Source organism: Astyanax mexicanus, chromosome 1 (assembly GCF_023375975.1).
Source record: "Astyanax mexicanus isolate ESR-SI-001 chromosome 1, AstMex3_surface, whole genome shotgun sequence".
Classification (NCBI taxonomy): domain Eukaryota; kingdom Metazoa; phylum Chordata; class Actinopteri; order Characiformes; family Acestrorhamphidae; genus Astyanax; species Astyanax mexicanus.
The window spans coordinates 13,836,199-13,850,844 of NC_064408.1; the positions used below are offsets into that span (position 1 = coordinate 13,836,199).

Here is a 14,646-nt window from a genome sequence, read left to right on the forward strand (position 1 = left end):
ACCTAGCTCACTGCAGCATGTGTAGCTAGATTTTACCAGCGCTGAAGCATGTCACTGTGTTCTTACTGGAGCTTTCAATGGTTCAGCTTTCTGCATTCTGTTTATTTGTTCAGCTAATACCGAATGTAATGATCATTTAGAAATGCTGCGCGCATGTTTATGTACATGTTTTCTGTGTTCACCTGCAGAAACTGTTACTGCTAATGTTACAGAGGCTGTTCATTTAAATCAATAGCTAGCTAAATGAGTTAATCCATCTCTGATGACTCCGTGTTCTCTGATCGGAGGCCTGAATCTTAATTAACCAGCTCACGGAAAAACTTCACAACAACTTAGGTATATAATGACATAATGCTAGTTTTTTTTAATTAATATTTTTTCCATTAATTTATAGATGCATGTCACAGTTTTGAGAAAAGGACAGACTCCTTCATTTTCCCCGTGCACTACGTGTTGCAGTAAATACCACTGTCCGTTCTGCACACCTGAAGTGTACCGTCCTAACGAATTACACCATGTACAAAACCACGTGCTCAATCACATGAGACTAGCAGTGGATCATGAAGGTAAGTGTGTTATTATCACTGTTAAAAATGATTTATGTGAAAATGTCCTGTTTTTGTACTGTCCACTGTGTTATTATATTATGGTGTACAGCGCCATTGTGAATGCCATTTTTTAGTAATAGCAATTCATTTTGTAAATATGCTTATGGGATTTACTAAGTATCTGTTGTTGTTTTACTTTTAGAATTCACTATCGTCAAGTGCAATTTAAAATGTAGAGACCAAGCACATTTTCATTGCTGTTACTGCATGGCAACAGTCATAAGAAAAGTTCAAATAATTCGTCATTTAACAGCATGCAGAAGGCAAACTGCAAGACTGCCAGTACCTGCAGGTTGTACAGCTTCTACCTCTGTCACAGATCTACCCTCAGCTGCAGATCCAACCTCCATCACAGATCCAGCAGGTGACGTTGAGGCAACCTCAGCTGCAGATCCAACCTCCATCACAGATCCAGCAGGTAACATTGAGATAGCTTCAACGGCAGATCCAACCTCCATCACAGATCCAGCCTGTGTACAGATATCTTCTAGCACAGAAACGCCTTTACCAGCAAGGCGTGTTCGTGTACAAACAAAAGTTCAGTGCTCTCACTGTGGACTTGAAAAATTTGAATATCCACATAAACAGAAGGCACTCACTAAAGATCACTGAAATCACAGAGACCCACCACCTGTCATCCCAGTGCATCGATCCACTCAATGGGATATTTGCTGTACAAAAATAATTTCACACACCATGCTGCCCCATCCATGTACAGAAGAAAATAGCAGGTGCAAGTTCAAAAGTCATCTGTGAAATGGATGAATGCAATATCAACATAGAATTTGCTGCACGGAGCGGATTTGTTCAGTTTGAGTGTGTCCATTTAAAATCACTGCAGTTCTCTCCTTGGTCAGAAACAAATTCAGTAACTCTAGAAGAAAATGTCTTGACTCATATGGTTCAAGCTAAAGTCTTTGGGGAGCAAACCAAGAAAACCTGCATCAACAGAAAACAAGCTGCTAGTGCTGCTGGCGTACCTTTTACAACTGAAGTAACTGAAGGAAGCCCATCAACAAAGAAATACATTTCTGTGTTTGAACCCAAACTATCGTACTACAGCAGACATGGGAGAGTTATAGCTGCCTATGACTCGCGCCAAAACACTTGGCATTGCCCTTGTGTAAAAGCAAGAAGATCATGTATACACAAAAATATTGCAAAGTGGCACTTGTTCCAGACAGACAGGCAAATGTTTGAGTCTTCAGAGACCACGGAAGAACACACAAATGCAGTGTCTGTGCCACACACAGTTGAATGTGCAGCACCGCTTGACAGTGGATTTGAATATCCTCCCAATGATGAAGGTCTGAAGAGGATGGTCAGTTACTTGTTAAAAAACAAAACACCCCTTCTGCCCCAGAAATTGACTACTGGATCTAAGACAGATGAAGGCTTTCCAGAACACTTAATTCCTAAGGAAACTACATGCCCAGAATGTACAGGCAATGTGGCTTTAAGTGAACCAAAGTTGATTACAGCCAAAGCAAAGTTGGTAATATTTACTGGCATTGTTGAAGGTAAGCATAAAAAGTAATTGAAGATGTTTCTAGAATTAACCAGGATCAGTTTTATATTTCCATATTTCATTATAAATGATCAGATTTTCCTTTAATTTTTCAGGCATTTCTACATACTGCAAAATGTGCAGCAATTGTGGGCTAATTATTCGGTATCAGGAGTGGATTGACGGAATTCACAATTTTAACGACCATTTGCTCATTTCGTTGCACATGTGCCTTGTCCTGCGCCATTCACTTCAGGTTTGAGGAAGTCTTGTTATAATTGATTGTTATTTTTATATGATTTGATGTCCTTCTAATTTATATATGCCATCATAGACTCATCATGCCGTTAGCAGAGTTGTTGAGGTTTTGGAGGCAACCACACAAAAGAAATTTCCCAGCAAGGAGAAAATTCTCCATGCATATATGCATTGTGAAGCCTTAACAGAGCACGACTACATGTACTCCTGCATTAAGTGTGGCTACTGTCCAGCTGTTACTGTAATGGACCTTCATAAAAAGGCAGTTTTTAGTATGCCTGGTAAGTGTTTATTTATGTTTTGTATTTATTTATTGATTTGATTGATTTATTCTGTACATAAACAACTACAAAAACATTCTTCTTTGGTATTACAGTAAGCGAGATTGAGGATCCACCAGAAGACTATGATGGCTGTGTTAATATAGATGCCTTCTGGGAGTCTGTAACATCTGAGATAATTGCCAAGGGCTTGTTGACAAGTCAGTTTATTTGTATTTGTTGGACTATATGTAGAGCTCATGACTTTGTGTGACTTGGTATGAGTTCTGAGTTGAATTATATTTATGTATTATGTTTAGGTGGCAGAAAAAACCCCTTTGTGGTTCCACCATCGTACCACCACTGGGCACCTTGGATAGGTCCTAAAACAAGAAAAGAAGACATGGTATTAAATACAGAATATGCCAAAATGCATGCACCAAGACAATGTCAAGAAGCCTGCGAACTTCAAGTTACAGAAGAGAGACTTGAAGAAGTCCTCACCACTTTGAAGGTCAATATTTTTTCAGTATTTTATGTTTTGAGTAAAACATGGTTTTACAAATATTTATATTCTTGTACATTTAACGTACAGGTGGACATGGTCCGCAGGCTTTGCAAGCAGTGTGGTCTGGACCCAAGAGGGTCAAAAATGGATCTTATCTTACGACTGCGAGAAGAGTTGAGGAACAGGTCTTCTTATGACAAGATCTTTCAGAAAGTGTGGGGTGCTTCAGGTAGGAACATGTTTCTATTTGTAGTAGTATGTACAGTAAGTTTGAAAATGGATAGATCTACACTGTATTTTGCTAATTTCTTAATAATAATTAGAATAATTACAATCCATTGAAGTACATTATACATGCAGTGGTTCATAGACCCCACAGACATTTATTTTGAAGAAAAAAAAAAAGTATTAAAAGGGAGTTTTTCCCCTCTTGACTACAGTAACAGCAAATTCCACTTGCACATCCGTATGGCACATCCCTCCTGTCCTGTGATCACAGTTTTACACTGCCCTGTGCATAATTGCACTGAGCACCATAAATGAATTCACCAGTTAGCAGGGATGTTGGTGTAGGGTGGGATATAAACTATGTTTATTTGTTTAGTGCAAAGTGAAAAACATATGGTTAGTTTGTAGGTTTACAAGCATGTTGGTAACCTCTTTATCCTTTAGGTGGATGGGCTGTCATAACATGCCCCTGTGCAGTTGTTTATTCAGTGAAATTCCTTGTTCGGGCCGAGTCTCCACGTGACTATGCAGATGTACTTCTGTCTTGGAAACACTTTCCAAATGTCACCATCTATGACTTCGCAAGAGGCTTAGCTACACATACCAACCTAAGAGAGCCAGAAACAATACCATTCAAACCACATGAGGGACGTCTGAAGGAGCCAAATCCAGAGAACATTCAACTGGCTGCTCAAAGTCAACTAAAAGTACACTTGCCATGGCTAAAGAGAAAGAAGAATCCTGGCGACACAGATGGTCACCCACTTACAGGTTCAGCTGAGCATTATGCCCTTTATGATGTTTTTCATGAGAAGGATCCCAGAGATGTTCTTCGTCAAATCCCACTTGTCCCTGAATTGGCCGGTTGGGTAAACAGCCAGTGTGCGGAACAGCTATTTGCAGACATGAGGAAAAATAATTACTTCATGAACACACTTACCCCATCTGGACATGTCTTCTTGATGCGTAATGTACTGCATCATTACAACAAAAATCTAAATAAGAAGACCGAAGCAAGCATCAGGAAGATTGTACCTCCAAATGCTGAGATACATTTAGATGCCAATGGCCAGATGAAACTGGGTAATGAACAACTGTATTTAATTTACTACCAGTTTGACATGTATTGTTTTATTATACTGTTATGTATAGAAATTACAAGTGATTGTTTTTTTGCATTAGGTCCGGTTCCAACAGCAACTCCTGCACCTTTGGCGGAAGAGACATTCCATGGACCAACAGGTGAGTAAAGTAACTAAAACATTTCAATCTATTGTATAAAGAGTTGTAAGTATTTATTGCACTCTCTGTACAGTTCCATCAGCAACTCCTGCACCTTTGGCGGAAGAGACATTTCATGGACCAACAGGTGAGGGTTATAATAGGTACCATGAAGTTTATATTCAACTTTTTATTTCATGACTACCTGAGAGTTTCCTAACTATGTGTAAAACATTTCATTTTTTTTGTTTTTTTCCAGACATTCATGAGAGGAGAATTTGGAGTGCAGACTTTCTTCCCTCACATCAATTTCTAGTAGGCTTTTCCCTTCAATCAATCAATATGTAGTCCCAAAAATGTGTATTAATTATGCTTTTCTCCATGAACTCAATGTATGGAATTTCGTTTGTTTGTTTGTTTGTGTGACTGTTCAATGTTACACTTTACAGCTGAAGTATGTTCTGGACAAATACAGCGACCCAGACGAGGATATTGTCTTTGTGAGCCCAACACAAACACTCAAGCGGAGTGACTTCTGGTCTTTGGGCTTTGAAGAGCTTGAGGCAACGGTACGAACATTATTCTTTTTTTTTGCACTTTTTTTCCAGTACTATTCAGCATGACATTTTTCTCTCTGTGTTCTTTGTTTACAGATTGGCAATCGGTGTTTTGCTGTCATAACTAAAATGGCTGCCTCAAAGGTTTGTTTGGTACTCTGTCTTTGTGTTGATAGCCTATTTTTGTAGTATTTAATGCATTTATTATTTTTTTTTTCTGTGCAGGGCAAAGCTGTCTTGGCTCTTAACAGTTTTGTGATAGTGACATGGCTGCCACCATTTAACAGCAACCCACTGGATGCTTTACCTGTTGGTATTTGTTAAGATGTATTATACACCTACTGATATGTTGACAGACACCTGTAATTTAGTGATTTGTTTTGAAAACCTTTGCTCTTACAGACCGATGCCAGTGTTCAAGATTTCATTCTTTTCCCTTCCTGGGAATCCGGACACTGGATTTTATGCGTAAGTTGTCTCCGTTTCTGTCTTACTCTCCCTGTACAATTCTCACTCTCTTTTCCCTATTAATTAGTGTGCATATGGTCACTGTCCAATGAAAAACAAGTACCTCCAAAATATCAGATTACAAAAAATATATCATGTAAATCAATGGAACCAGATATTTTTCCAAACTATTTTGAACCTTTTATGTTGGTCTATTTGTCATGGAATGTTCACACAAAGTAAATGGCATCCACTGGGTTCAAAGAAAAGTTCAAATTGACAGAAATGGAGATACGTTTTTCATTGGACAGCAACGATAAGTAACTGTTTAATTGCTTGATTGCAAGTCTCTACTAGTAATGGTATTGTGTTGAGTCTCAAATTATGTCTGTCATGTCATGTTCCTCACAGATTTTAAAACCAAAGGCTAGGCAAATCTTTTATTTTGACTCCACAAATCCTGTAGGCTTTGGACACCACAGCTACCTTGCTGTTTTCAGGTTTTACTTCAGGAAAAATTATATGTTCTTATTCCTTGATTCTGCGTTCATAACTTCATATATGTTCACAATTGTTATATATGGTTCATGTTCCAGTCAGTTGTAAACATAATTATTACATTTTGAAAGAACTATTTTTTAGGTTAATGTAACATTGTTACATTATTAAAATCATTAGACATTAAAACTCTCACACTACTGACTGTAACATGAGTGGGGTAGTTCTGGTTAAGACCCCATTGGAGTTCGATTTTTTTTTTTTAAGAAGAGTTGTTCTGTTGTTGTTGATATTTAAAAGTTTTACTGATTTTGATACAGACATGTGGCAAATGAGCTTTGTCCTGGCCAGTGGACAGAAGTGACTTTGGGAGACTTTCAGGTAAGCATCTTATTGCTAGATTTTCTTTCGTTTTTCAAAGAAAAGGTAGAATCAATTTGTGTGTGTTCGTGTGTGTGTGTTTGTGTGTGTTCGTGTGTGTGTTCGTGTGTTCGTGTGTGTGTGTGTGTGTGTGCAATTTGCAGAATGCTCCACTACAGTGGGGAGGCATAGACTGTGGCCTCTTCATTTTGATGGTAAGCAATACTTTTTTTGGACCCTAAAGGTGGACATTAATCAACTTGATAGCACTTTAATAAAATTGTTTTGTTGTTTTTGTTTTTCAGTATGCACTCTATGTAGTGATGGAGTTGCCATTTGACTTCACACAGGTAATGTTCATGCTAATTTCTATGTTGAATATTTTCCTGTCTCACTTTGGACTTAAATATTCTGCTGGTCTGTTTTTGTCAACTTTAAACATTAGACTGACATGCCTGATGTTAGGAGATGGTGGTGCCTACAGCTTCTGGAGACATTTCCTGTAGGAAGGTAGGACATAAATTCTCTATAGTACATAATGTAAGTGGTATTTTTGCAACAATAGTTTTGTTTTACTCACATGTTTTTAATATTGTTAATTTACATTTAAGTAAAGTGGCAGCTGCCTCCATGGAAGACGTGAAGTCTAGACAAACACCAGCCCAGCAAAACAGCAGCCCACCAGAGAGTTTTGAAGTAAGTATAAAAAGCATGTATTATATAACATGTAATGCTACCATGTAGTGTTTATACATTTAAATAGTTGTTAGCCTGCACATAAACTGGCTTGGCCATTGCATGTCAGTATTGCAAACATTTACTCAAATTCTCTAGTATCACTGTTTTATAGTTGTTATAATAGTATTTGGTTTGTGTTATTTTTTTTAACTAAAGGATTCTCCAATGATGAAGAATATTGTGGCTGCAGCGGAATGGGTGAAGACCAATAGCCACTCACTGAAGGGAAGGGTTCTTCTTCCAAAAGTTCTGGACATGGAGAAGGAAGCTGCTTTGTTGGCCCTTGCCACCTACCAATTGTTCCAAGATCAAGATGTTCAGACCTAGAGGAGATATGGCAACCTTTTGTTTTTATGTTTGAGTTACAAGATGACATGGAACTTTTTTAATCTGAAGTAAGAGATAAAATAAATATTTGTGTGTCAGCAGTGATTGACCTCAGCTTGTAATATTCAAGTTAGGCTGTTGTTGGAGATACAAAATGCCAAAATGGTGTTAAGCTGGACAAATACAGTTAGCCATAGTGTTGTGCTGGAAGTCTTTTTTTTTTTTTTTTTTGCATTTTTTTTAGATACTTATTTTATGACTGTTGAATGTTTTTATGTTTTATGTCTGATTTTAATAAAATCAATGTTTAATTATTTGTGGTAGTTTTTTTGTTAACTAAAGGTTATGACAGGTGAAATTTAAGTTCAACACAGCAGTAGGAAAATCTTATTTGAAAAAATACAAATTGGGTGAAACAGAAGATATGTTACAGCATTACTGCTAGAAATTGATGCTGTAAATTCTAGTTGTTAGCTTTCTTACCACATACATTCATCAGTAACTTTATATATAGAGGGATGATCAACAAGTTAGGAGTGTCTAATAGAGTCTGACAGTGTTTAAACATTACACCAGCACAAGTACATACATACTACCACCATCTCAGTGTCTCTGCAGTGCTGAGAATGATACATAACCCACACAATACCTGCTTTGTGGGGGTCCTGAACAAGAATAACGAGAAACAGATGTACGACTAATAAAGTGGCTTATTAAGGTATAATAATAATACATTTTATTCATATAGCGCTTTTCAAGATTCTCAAAGGCACTTTACATACAAAGCAAACAGGCACAAAGGAAAAAAAATATTAGAATCAAAATGAGATGCAGTCAATTTAGTTGAACATCAAGCAAGAATAAAGAAAGCTTCAAACAAATGACAAATACGCTGAACATACAAGAGGAAGGGGAAGAGGAGAAAGAAAAAATATAAATAACAATCTGGCAGTAACAACATCCTCATTCTATACTCTCAGTGTACTGGGCATTTTTCCAAGCTCTTTGGAAAATTATACATCGTTACACTCTTTTTATAGAACTCTGTTTTTTGTTTGCCATTTTGATTGTGTATTAATATCTGTAATAATAAATGAACATGGTAGCTGGTAGATAAGACACTCATTGGCATCCTTTATTTTAATTATTTATTTTTTATTTTGTCTTTAGGCCCTTTTTATTAAAGATAAAAAATGAAATAGTTAATATTTATATAGGAAATGTACAGCATTTTATTATGTTTGTAATCACAGACATGTTCCTTCTTTTAAATCTGTATTGTGTGATTTAAATGTGCTACGTAGCAAATAACATTTTCCAGGATTTATTTGATAAGATAAAAGTCCTGGTCGGGAAACGTAAGCGACACGTGTTAAGTTTAACGACGAATTGAAATGCGATGACTTAAAACCAATGAAAAGAAGATATGGGTGGTCAGGAGGTCAGGCTCCACCCCTTGGATCAGATCCAGCCCCACCCCCTGGACTTGTGGTTCTGCAGCGAGGGGTACTTGGGATCGCTGGCTGCGGTCCGCTCGGAAGAGCTGCCGGCCGGCGAGCTGGAAGGCTGAGTCCGGCATGGTCTGGTTCAGCCAGGTTTCCGTGAGACAAATCACAGCGCAGTTCCTCATCTCCTCAGAAACATTCATCCTCAGCCGCAGCAGGTCCAGCTTGTTTTCCAAAGAGCGGACGTTAGAGAGGAAAAGCGACGGAATCGGGGGTCGGTTAGCATTAGCCTTTAGCCTGGCTAGCACCCCAGCGCGTTTTCCTCTCTTCTGACGCCGCTCGCACCGCCTCCTCCTCTTGCCCTTTGTCTGCAGCGAGCCGCTCCCCCACGCCGGAGCGCGGAGGAGCTGCAGCTCGCCCAGCGTAGCTCGGATATTATTGTCCATAGTTGCTGTTTTACTGACCAAACTGTCCTTAATGCTCAGAAGTTCGGTTCTGCTGTAACTCACACGCGTGGGGCGCGTAAAGTTGGGTTCAGAACCGACGTAAAAACAGCTCAAAATAGGGTGTTCGCTAGGAGCGTGAGAAGCCGCTGCACTACCGCGCGCCGCCATCTTGCAACCATCAAAGCTGTGCTAAAGATTTATAGAGATATTGACATGACATTAAGCTCATGACATTAAGATAAGTGTACGTTAACTTCTTGACTTTAACTGTATTTAAGCTGATGTCTGCAAGTTTTGGGATTTGGGGGATTGAGGGCCCTCTCTGGTGAGAATGGATAATTGCACTGAGCATGCTGAAGAATCATTTTAAACTGGGCGGGTGTGATGCGGTCTCCTTTCAGAGCAGATGAATCCGATTCCAGGTTATGTTCAGTCAGAGAGAGTGTGAGAGTGCTCAGTCAGAAACTTCACTTCAACTACACACACTGGTTTTACTATAAGTGAATGAGCTACTGAGCTCTGAGTTTCCCCTTCTGAAGATCCTCTTTTAGAGGCTGCACATGTGACTTAAGCAACCCGACACCCCAGTTTTTAGAATGAATATATTAGGCTTAGAAGAAATGGTCGTTCCAGCCGACTAGTTCCATTAAACACAATATTTTATCCCTTCTTCACTCAGAAATGCTTCTACTTTCAGTTTAGAAACAAAATAATACAGACTGCCTCTTTTACTATGGGAATTAACTACAGAAAAAGTTCCAGTAAATGTTTTTGCAGATGCAGTCAGAGGCATGTGAGTGTGACTGTAGTTGAATCTGCTGAACCTGGAAGTTGTGACTGACGTGACTAGTATGAAGACGGTTAATCACGTCATATCCTTTAAGAATTTATTATCTGCTACATTAACCTTACTTTTAAAGACCTGACAACTTGCAATGGAAACTTAAATGACTGTAATTTACACTGTCCTCTGCCTGACATATTGCCCAATCACAGCAGCTTAATGTAAAAGGGAAAAACTGATTTTTTCCACTCTGTGTTGTGTGTTAACATTTTCCAATCAGACCTGCAACGACATGTACCTCGTGTGAAAAGGGCCTGCTCTCAGGGTTGTGCTTCCGGACAAGATAGACCAGTACTGCTGCATTTAATTTCAGGCCTTCATAACATGCATGTCATCACTGACATCTTCAAAGCTGCAGTTTTTCAGGAGAAAACATAACTTTGAATGAAAGTCAATGAAGAAGCATTTCTGTTTTTGAACAATTATCATGAAATTTGGTAACAATGTAGAACAAATTTCATTCACATTATATCAAAGGATTCTCCTCAAATACATCCTTTGGAAGTGCAGTTACAAGGTTATATAGGTACATACAGTAGCAGTATGTTTACTGTCCAAAAGTGAAATCATGGCATTTTGCTACTTTTTTTTTTTTTCAGAACATTTATTTTTTTCTAAAGCCATGACAAGATGATAAGGCCAATATAAAATATATATAAAAATAAATAACAATAAATAAACAAATAAATAAAAATTGGAATGGGGTCCAAAAATGTTCTATAAGACAATTTTCATTAGAACTCATTAGAACTCCCCCTATCACTAGTGATGCCCCAACACCAGGAAGGTGAAGACTAGCACATGCCTCCTCCGATACATGTGAAGTCAGTCACATCCTCTTTTCCAACTGCTGCTGATGCAGCATTTCCGAGTAGCCTCACAGCGCACTCGGAGGAAAGTGCAGCGACTAGTTTCCGATACATATTGATCAACATCACCCGAGGAATGATTAGGGGAGAGAGCGCCATCTACCCACCCACCATCTACCCAGCCAGTTGTGCTCTCTCAGGGCTCCGGCAGCTGATGGCCGTCTACATGAACGGGATTCGAACCGCAATCTCCCGATCATAGTGGTAGAGCTTAAGACCATTGAAACACTCTGAGCCTATAAGACATAATTTCTTAAAACTAAAATATGGTCACCCTTCCACTCTACAGCCCTTAGATAACACTTACAGTTTTGAAGATGTCAATGTGGCTTAATCACAGTTAATCAGGCTAAAGCATTATCACAGATCTGACAAAGCAAACACATAACACAAAGTTACAGCACTTAGAGACTCAGCTCTGTTTTGGAGGAAATATGTTGTTTTTCTCAGCTGAGAATGACTGGGCAGCTTCCCCAGTGAACAGACCAGCAGAATAATGTGCTTGGTCATCGTGGATGACTGTGAGCTCTGTGTAAATCTGACCTAGTAACAAGTAAATGCAACCTAGTAACACTTTAATCACACAACAAAGAAACAAAGACAAAAAGCACCACCAAGCCCCATTATCAATTTCAGAGCACTAAAATATACACATCTGTCATTTCCCTTTTTTTTTAGATGAGTGTTCACGTCTGGGCTGGGAATACTCAGGCAAGCAAACCAGCCTTAGTTGAGGTTGGCTTCTTATTCGTCAGTTTCTTGTTTAAATTCTCTGTTCCCCCTTAAGGCCCTGTCCCACTGCGATTTCGTCTAAATATCCACTAAAGTACGTCCAAATTTATCAGAAAACACTGCGTCCACTGAGTGAACGCGCTGCGTCCAAAATATAGATGCACTGCGTCCAAATGGACGTCCATATTCCGTCTAAATTGAAGTTGGACGCCGACTTCCAAATTTGTACGTCGACTTCCACTCTTTGGACGTCGACTTCCACTTTTTGGAAGTCGACGTCCACCAGCTGGAGCTGGTTCCTCGGGGGCTGGAGCTGGTTCCTCGGGGGCTCAAGCTGGTTCCTCAGGAGCTGGAACTGCCTCCTCGGAAAATCGCTTGGCGGCGGACGTCTTCACAGTGTGAGCTATTTTTTATAATTCGTTTCTTTTCGCCAGGGCAAATTTATTAAAATTATAAATATATTAATTTATTAATTAAAATCTCGTCCAGTGCTCCAGAATATTAGCCACGCAAACCCAGCTTAGCACAGCGCGTGGCATTGCGCGCGGCATTGCGCACAGAATAACCTCTGTCTTCTAAAATAAACGTTTTAATAAATAAGGTCGGAGAAAAGTAAAATTAATGCTATTAAACTTACTAAAGCTAATAAATGTACTGATAATTAATCAAGATAAATCGGACAAAATGCGCTGCGCCTCTCTCTCGCTCTCTTTCGCAGCGTGGAGCTGAATTCAGCGAGAGGCTACAGATAATATAAAACTCAGTTCAGTTGAATAAAAATAAGTAAGGGCCTGTAAGTACAAGCAAAGGAACTCCCCCTATCACTAGTGATGCCCCAACACCAGGAAGGTGAAGACTAGCACATGCCTCCTCCGATACATGTGAAGTCAGTCACATCCTCTTTTCCAACTGCTGCTGATGCAGCATTTCCGAGTAGCCTCACAGCGCACTCGGAGGAAAGTGCAGCGACTAGTTTCCGATACATATTGATCAACATCACCCGAGGAATGATTAGGGGAGAGAGCGCCATCTACCCACCCACCATCTACCCAGCCAGTTGTGCTCTCTCAGGGCTCCGGCAGCTGATGGCCGTCTACATGAACGGGATTCGAACCGCAATCTCCCGATCATAGTGGTAGAGCTTAACACCATTGAAACACTCTGAGCCTATAAGACATCATTTCTTAAAACTAAAATATGGTCACCCTTCCACTCTACAGCCCTTAGATAACACTTACAGTTTTGAAGATGTCAATGTGGCTTAATCACAGTTAATCAGGCTAAAGCATTATCACAGATCTGACAAAGCAAACACATAACACAAAGTTACAGCACTTAGAGACTCAGCTCTGTTTTGGAGGAAATATGTTGTTTTTGGTTTGGCCACACCTCTCTTAAAATTCTCCTTCTCAGCTGAGAATGACTGGGCAGCTTCCCCAGTGAACAGACCAGCAGAATAATGTGCTTGGTCATCGTGGATGACTGTGAGCTCTGTGTAAATCTGACCTAGTAACAAGTAAATGCAACCTAGTAACACTTTAATCACACAACAAAGAAACAAAGACAAAAAGCACCACCAAGCCCCATTATCAATTTCAGAGCACTAAAATATACACATCTGTCATTTCCCTTTTTTTTTAGATGAGTGTTCACGTCTGGGCTGGGAATACTCAGGCAAGCAAACCAGCCTTAGTTGAGGTTGGCTTCTTATTCGTCAGTTTCTTGTTTAAATTCTCTGTTCCCCCTTAAGGCCCTGTCCCACTGCGATTGCGTCTAAATATCCACTAAAGTACGTCCAAATTTATCAGAAAACACTGCGTCCACTGAGTGAACGCGCTGCGTCCAAAATATAGATGCACTGCGTCCACATGGACGCAGTGTGTCCAAATTACGTCCATATTCCGTCTAAATTGAAGTTGGACGCCGACTTCCAAATTTGTACGTCGACTTCCACTCTTTGGACGTCGACTTCCACTTTTTGGAAGTCGACGTCCACCAGCTGGAGCTGGTTCCTCGGGGGCTGGAGCTTGTTCCTCGGGGGCTCGAGCTGGTTCCTCGGGAGCTGGAACTGCCTCCTCGGAAAATCGCTTGGCGGCGGACGTCTTCACAGTGTGAGCTATTTTTTATAATTCGTTTCTTTTCGCCAGGGCAAATTTATTAAAATTATAAATATATTAATTTATTAATTAAAATCTCGTCCAGTGCTCCAGAATATTAGCCACGCAAACCCAGCTTAGCACAGCGCGTGGCATTGCGCGCGGCATTGCGCACAGAATAACCTCTGTCTTCTAAAATAAACGTTTTAATAAATAAGGTCGGAGAAGTGTAGTAAAATTAATGCTATTAAACTTACTAAAGCTAATAAATGTACTGATAATTAATCAAGATAAATCGGACAAAATGCGCTGCGCCTCTCTCTCGCTCTCTTTCGCAGCGTGGAGCTGAATTCAGCGAGAGGCTACAGATAATATAAAACTCAGTTCAGTTGAATAAAAATAAGTAAGGGCCTGTAAGTACAAGCAAAGGACCTGTAAGTAAATATTGTCAAAAGAATAGTTTGAGGTTTTGGTGAGCTGTTTTCATGATTTGAAACTGAAACTAACTGAAACTTTGATTATTCTGCAGAAAGCCTGGGTTATTTTAAACGAATTTTACATTTTATATTTTTTATTTATTCATTTTAATTATTTTTCTTCTTTTATTAATCAAACTACGTCCACTTGGACGGTGCCGTCCAAATATCCACTAAACTACGTCCAGATTGCGTCTAAATATCCACTAAATATCCACTAA

The 14,646-nt window shown here is 39.4% G+C and overlaps 1 protein-coding gene across 1 annotated transcript; it reads left to right on the forward strand.

Annotated features, from left to right (window-relative positions):
- Positions 1-560: 560 nt before the first annotated feature.
- Positions 561-7,831, forward strand: si:dkey-3n22.9 (uncharacterized). Its single transcript, XM_049465208.1, is given in 23 exon segments — positions 561-566; positions 862-1,026; positions 1,120-2,128; positions 2,232-2,371; positions 2,450-2,654; positions 2,750-2,854; positions 2,954-3,147; positions 3,229-3,370; positions 3,814-4,452; positions 4,552-4,611; positions 4,685-4,738; positions 4,850-4,905; positions 5,040-5,159; positions 5,244-5,291; positions 5,373-5,456; positions 5,550-5,615; positions 6,006-6,094; positions 6,413-6,473; positions 6,617-6,667; positions 6,758-6,802; positions 6,898-6,962; positions 7,064-7,148; positions 7,347-7,831. Coding segments are annotated over 23 exon segments (3,660 nt in total). The 3' UTR covers positions 7,518-7,831.
- Positions 7,832-14,646: the final 6,815 nt, after the last annotated feature.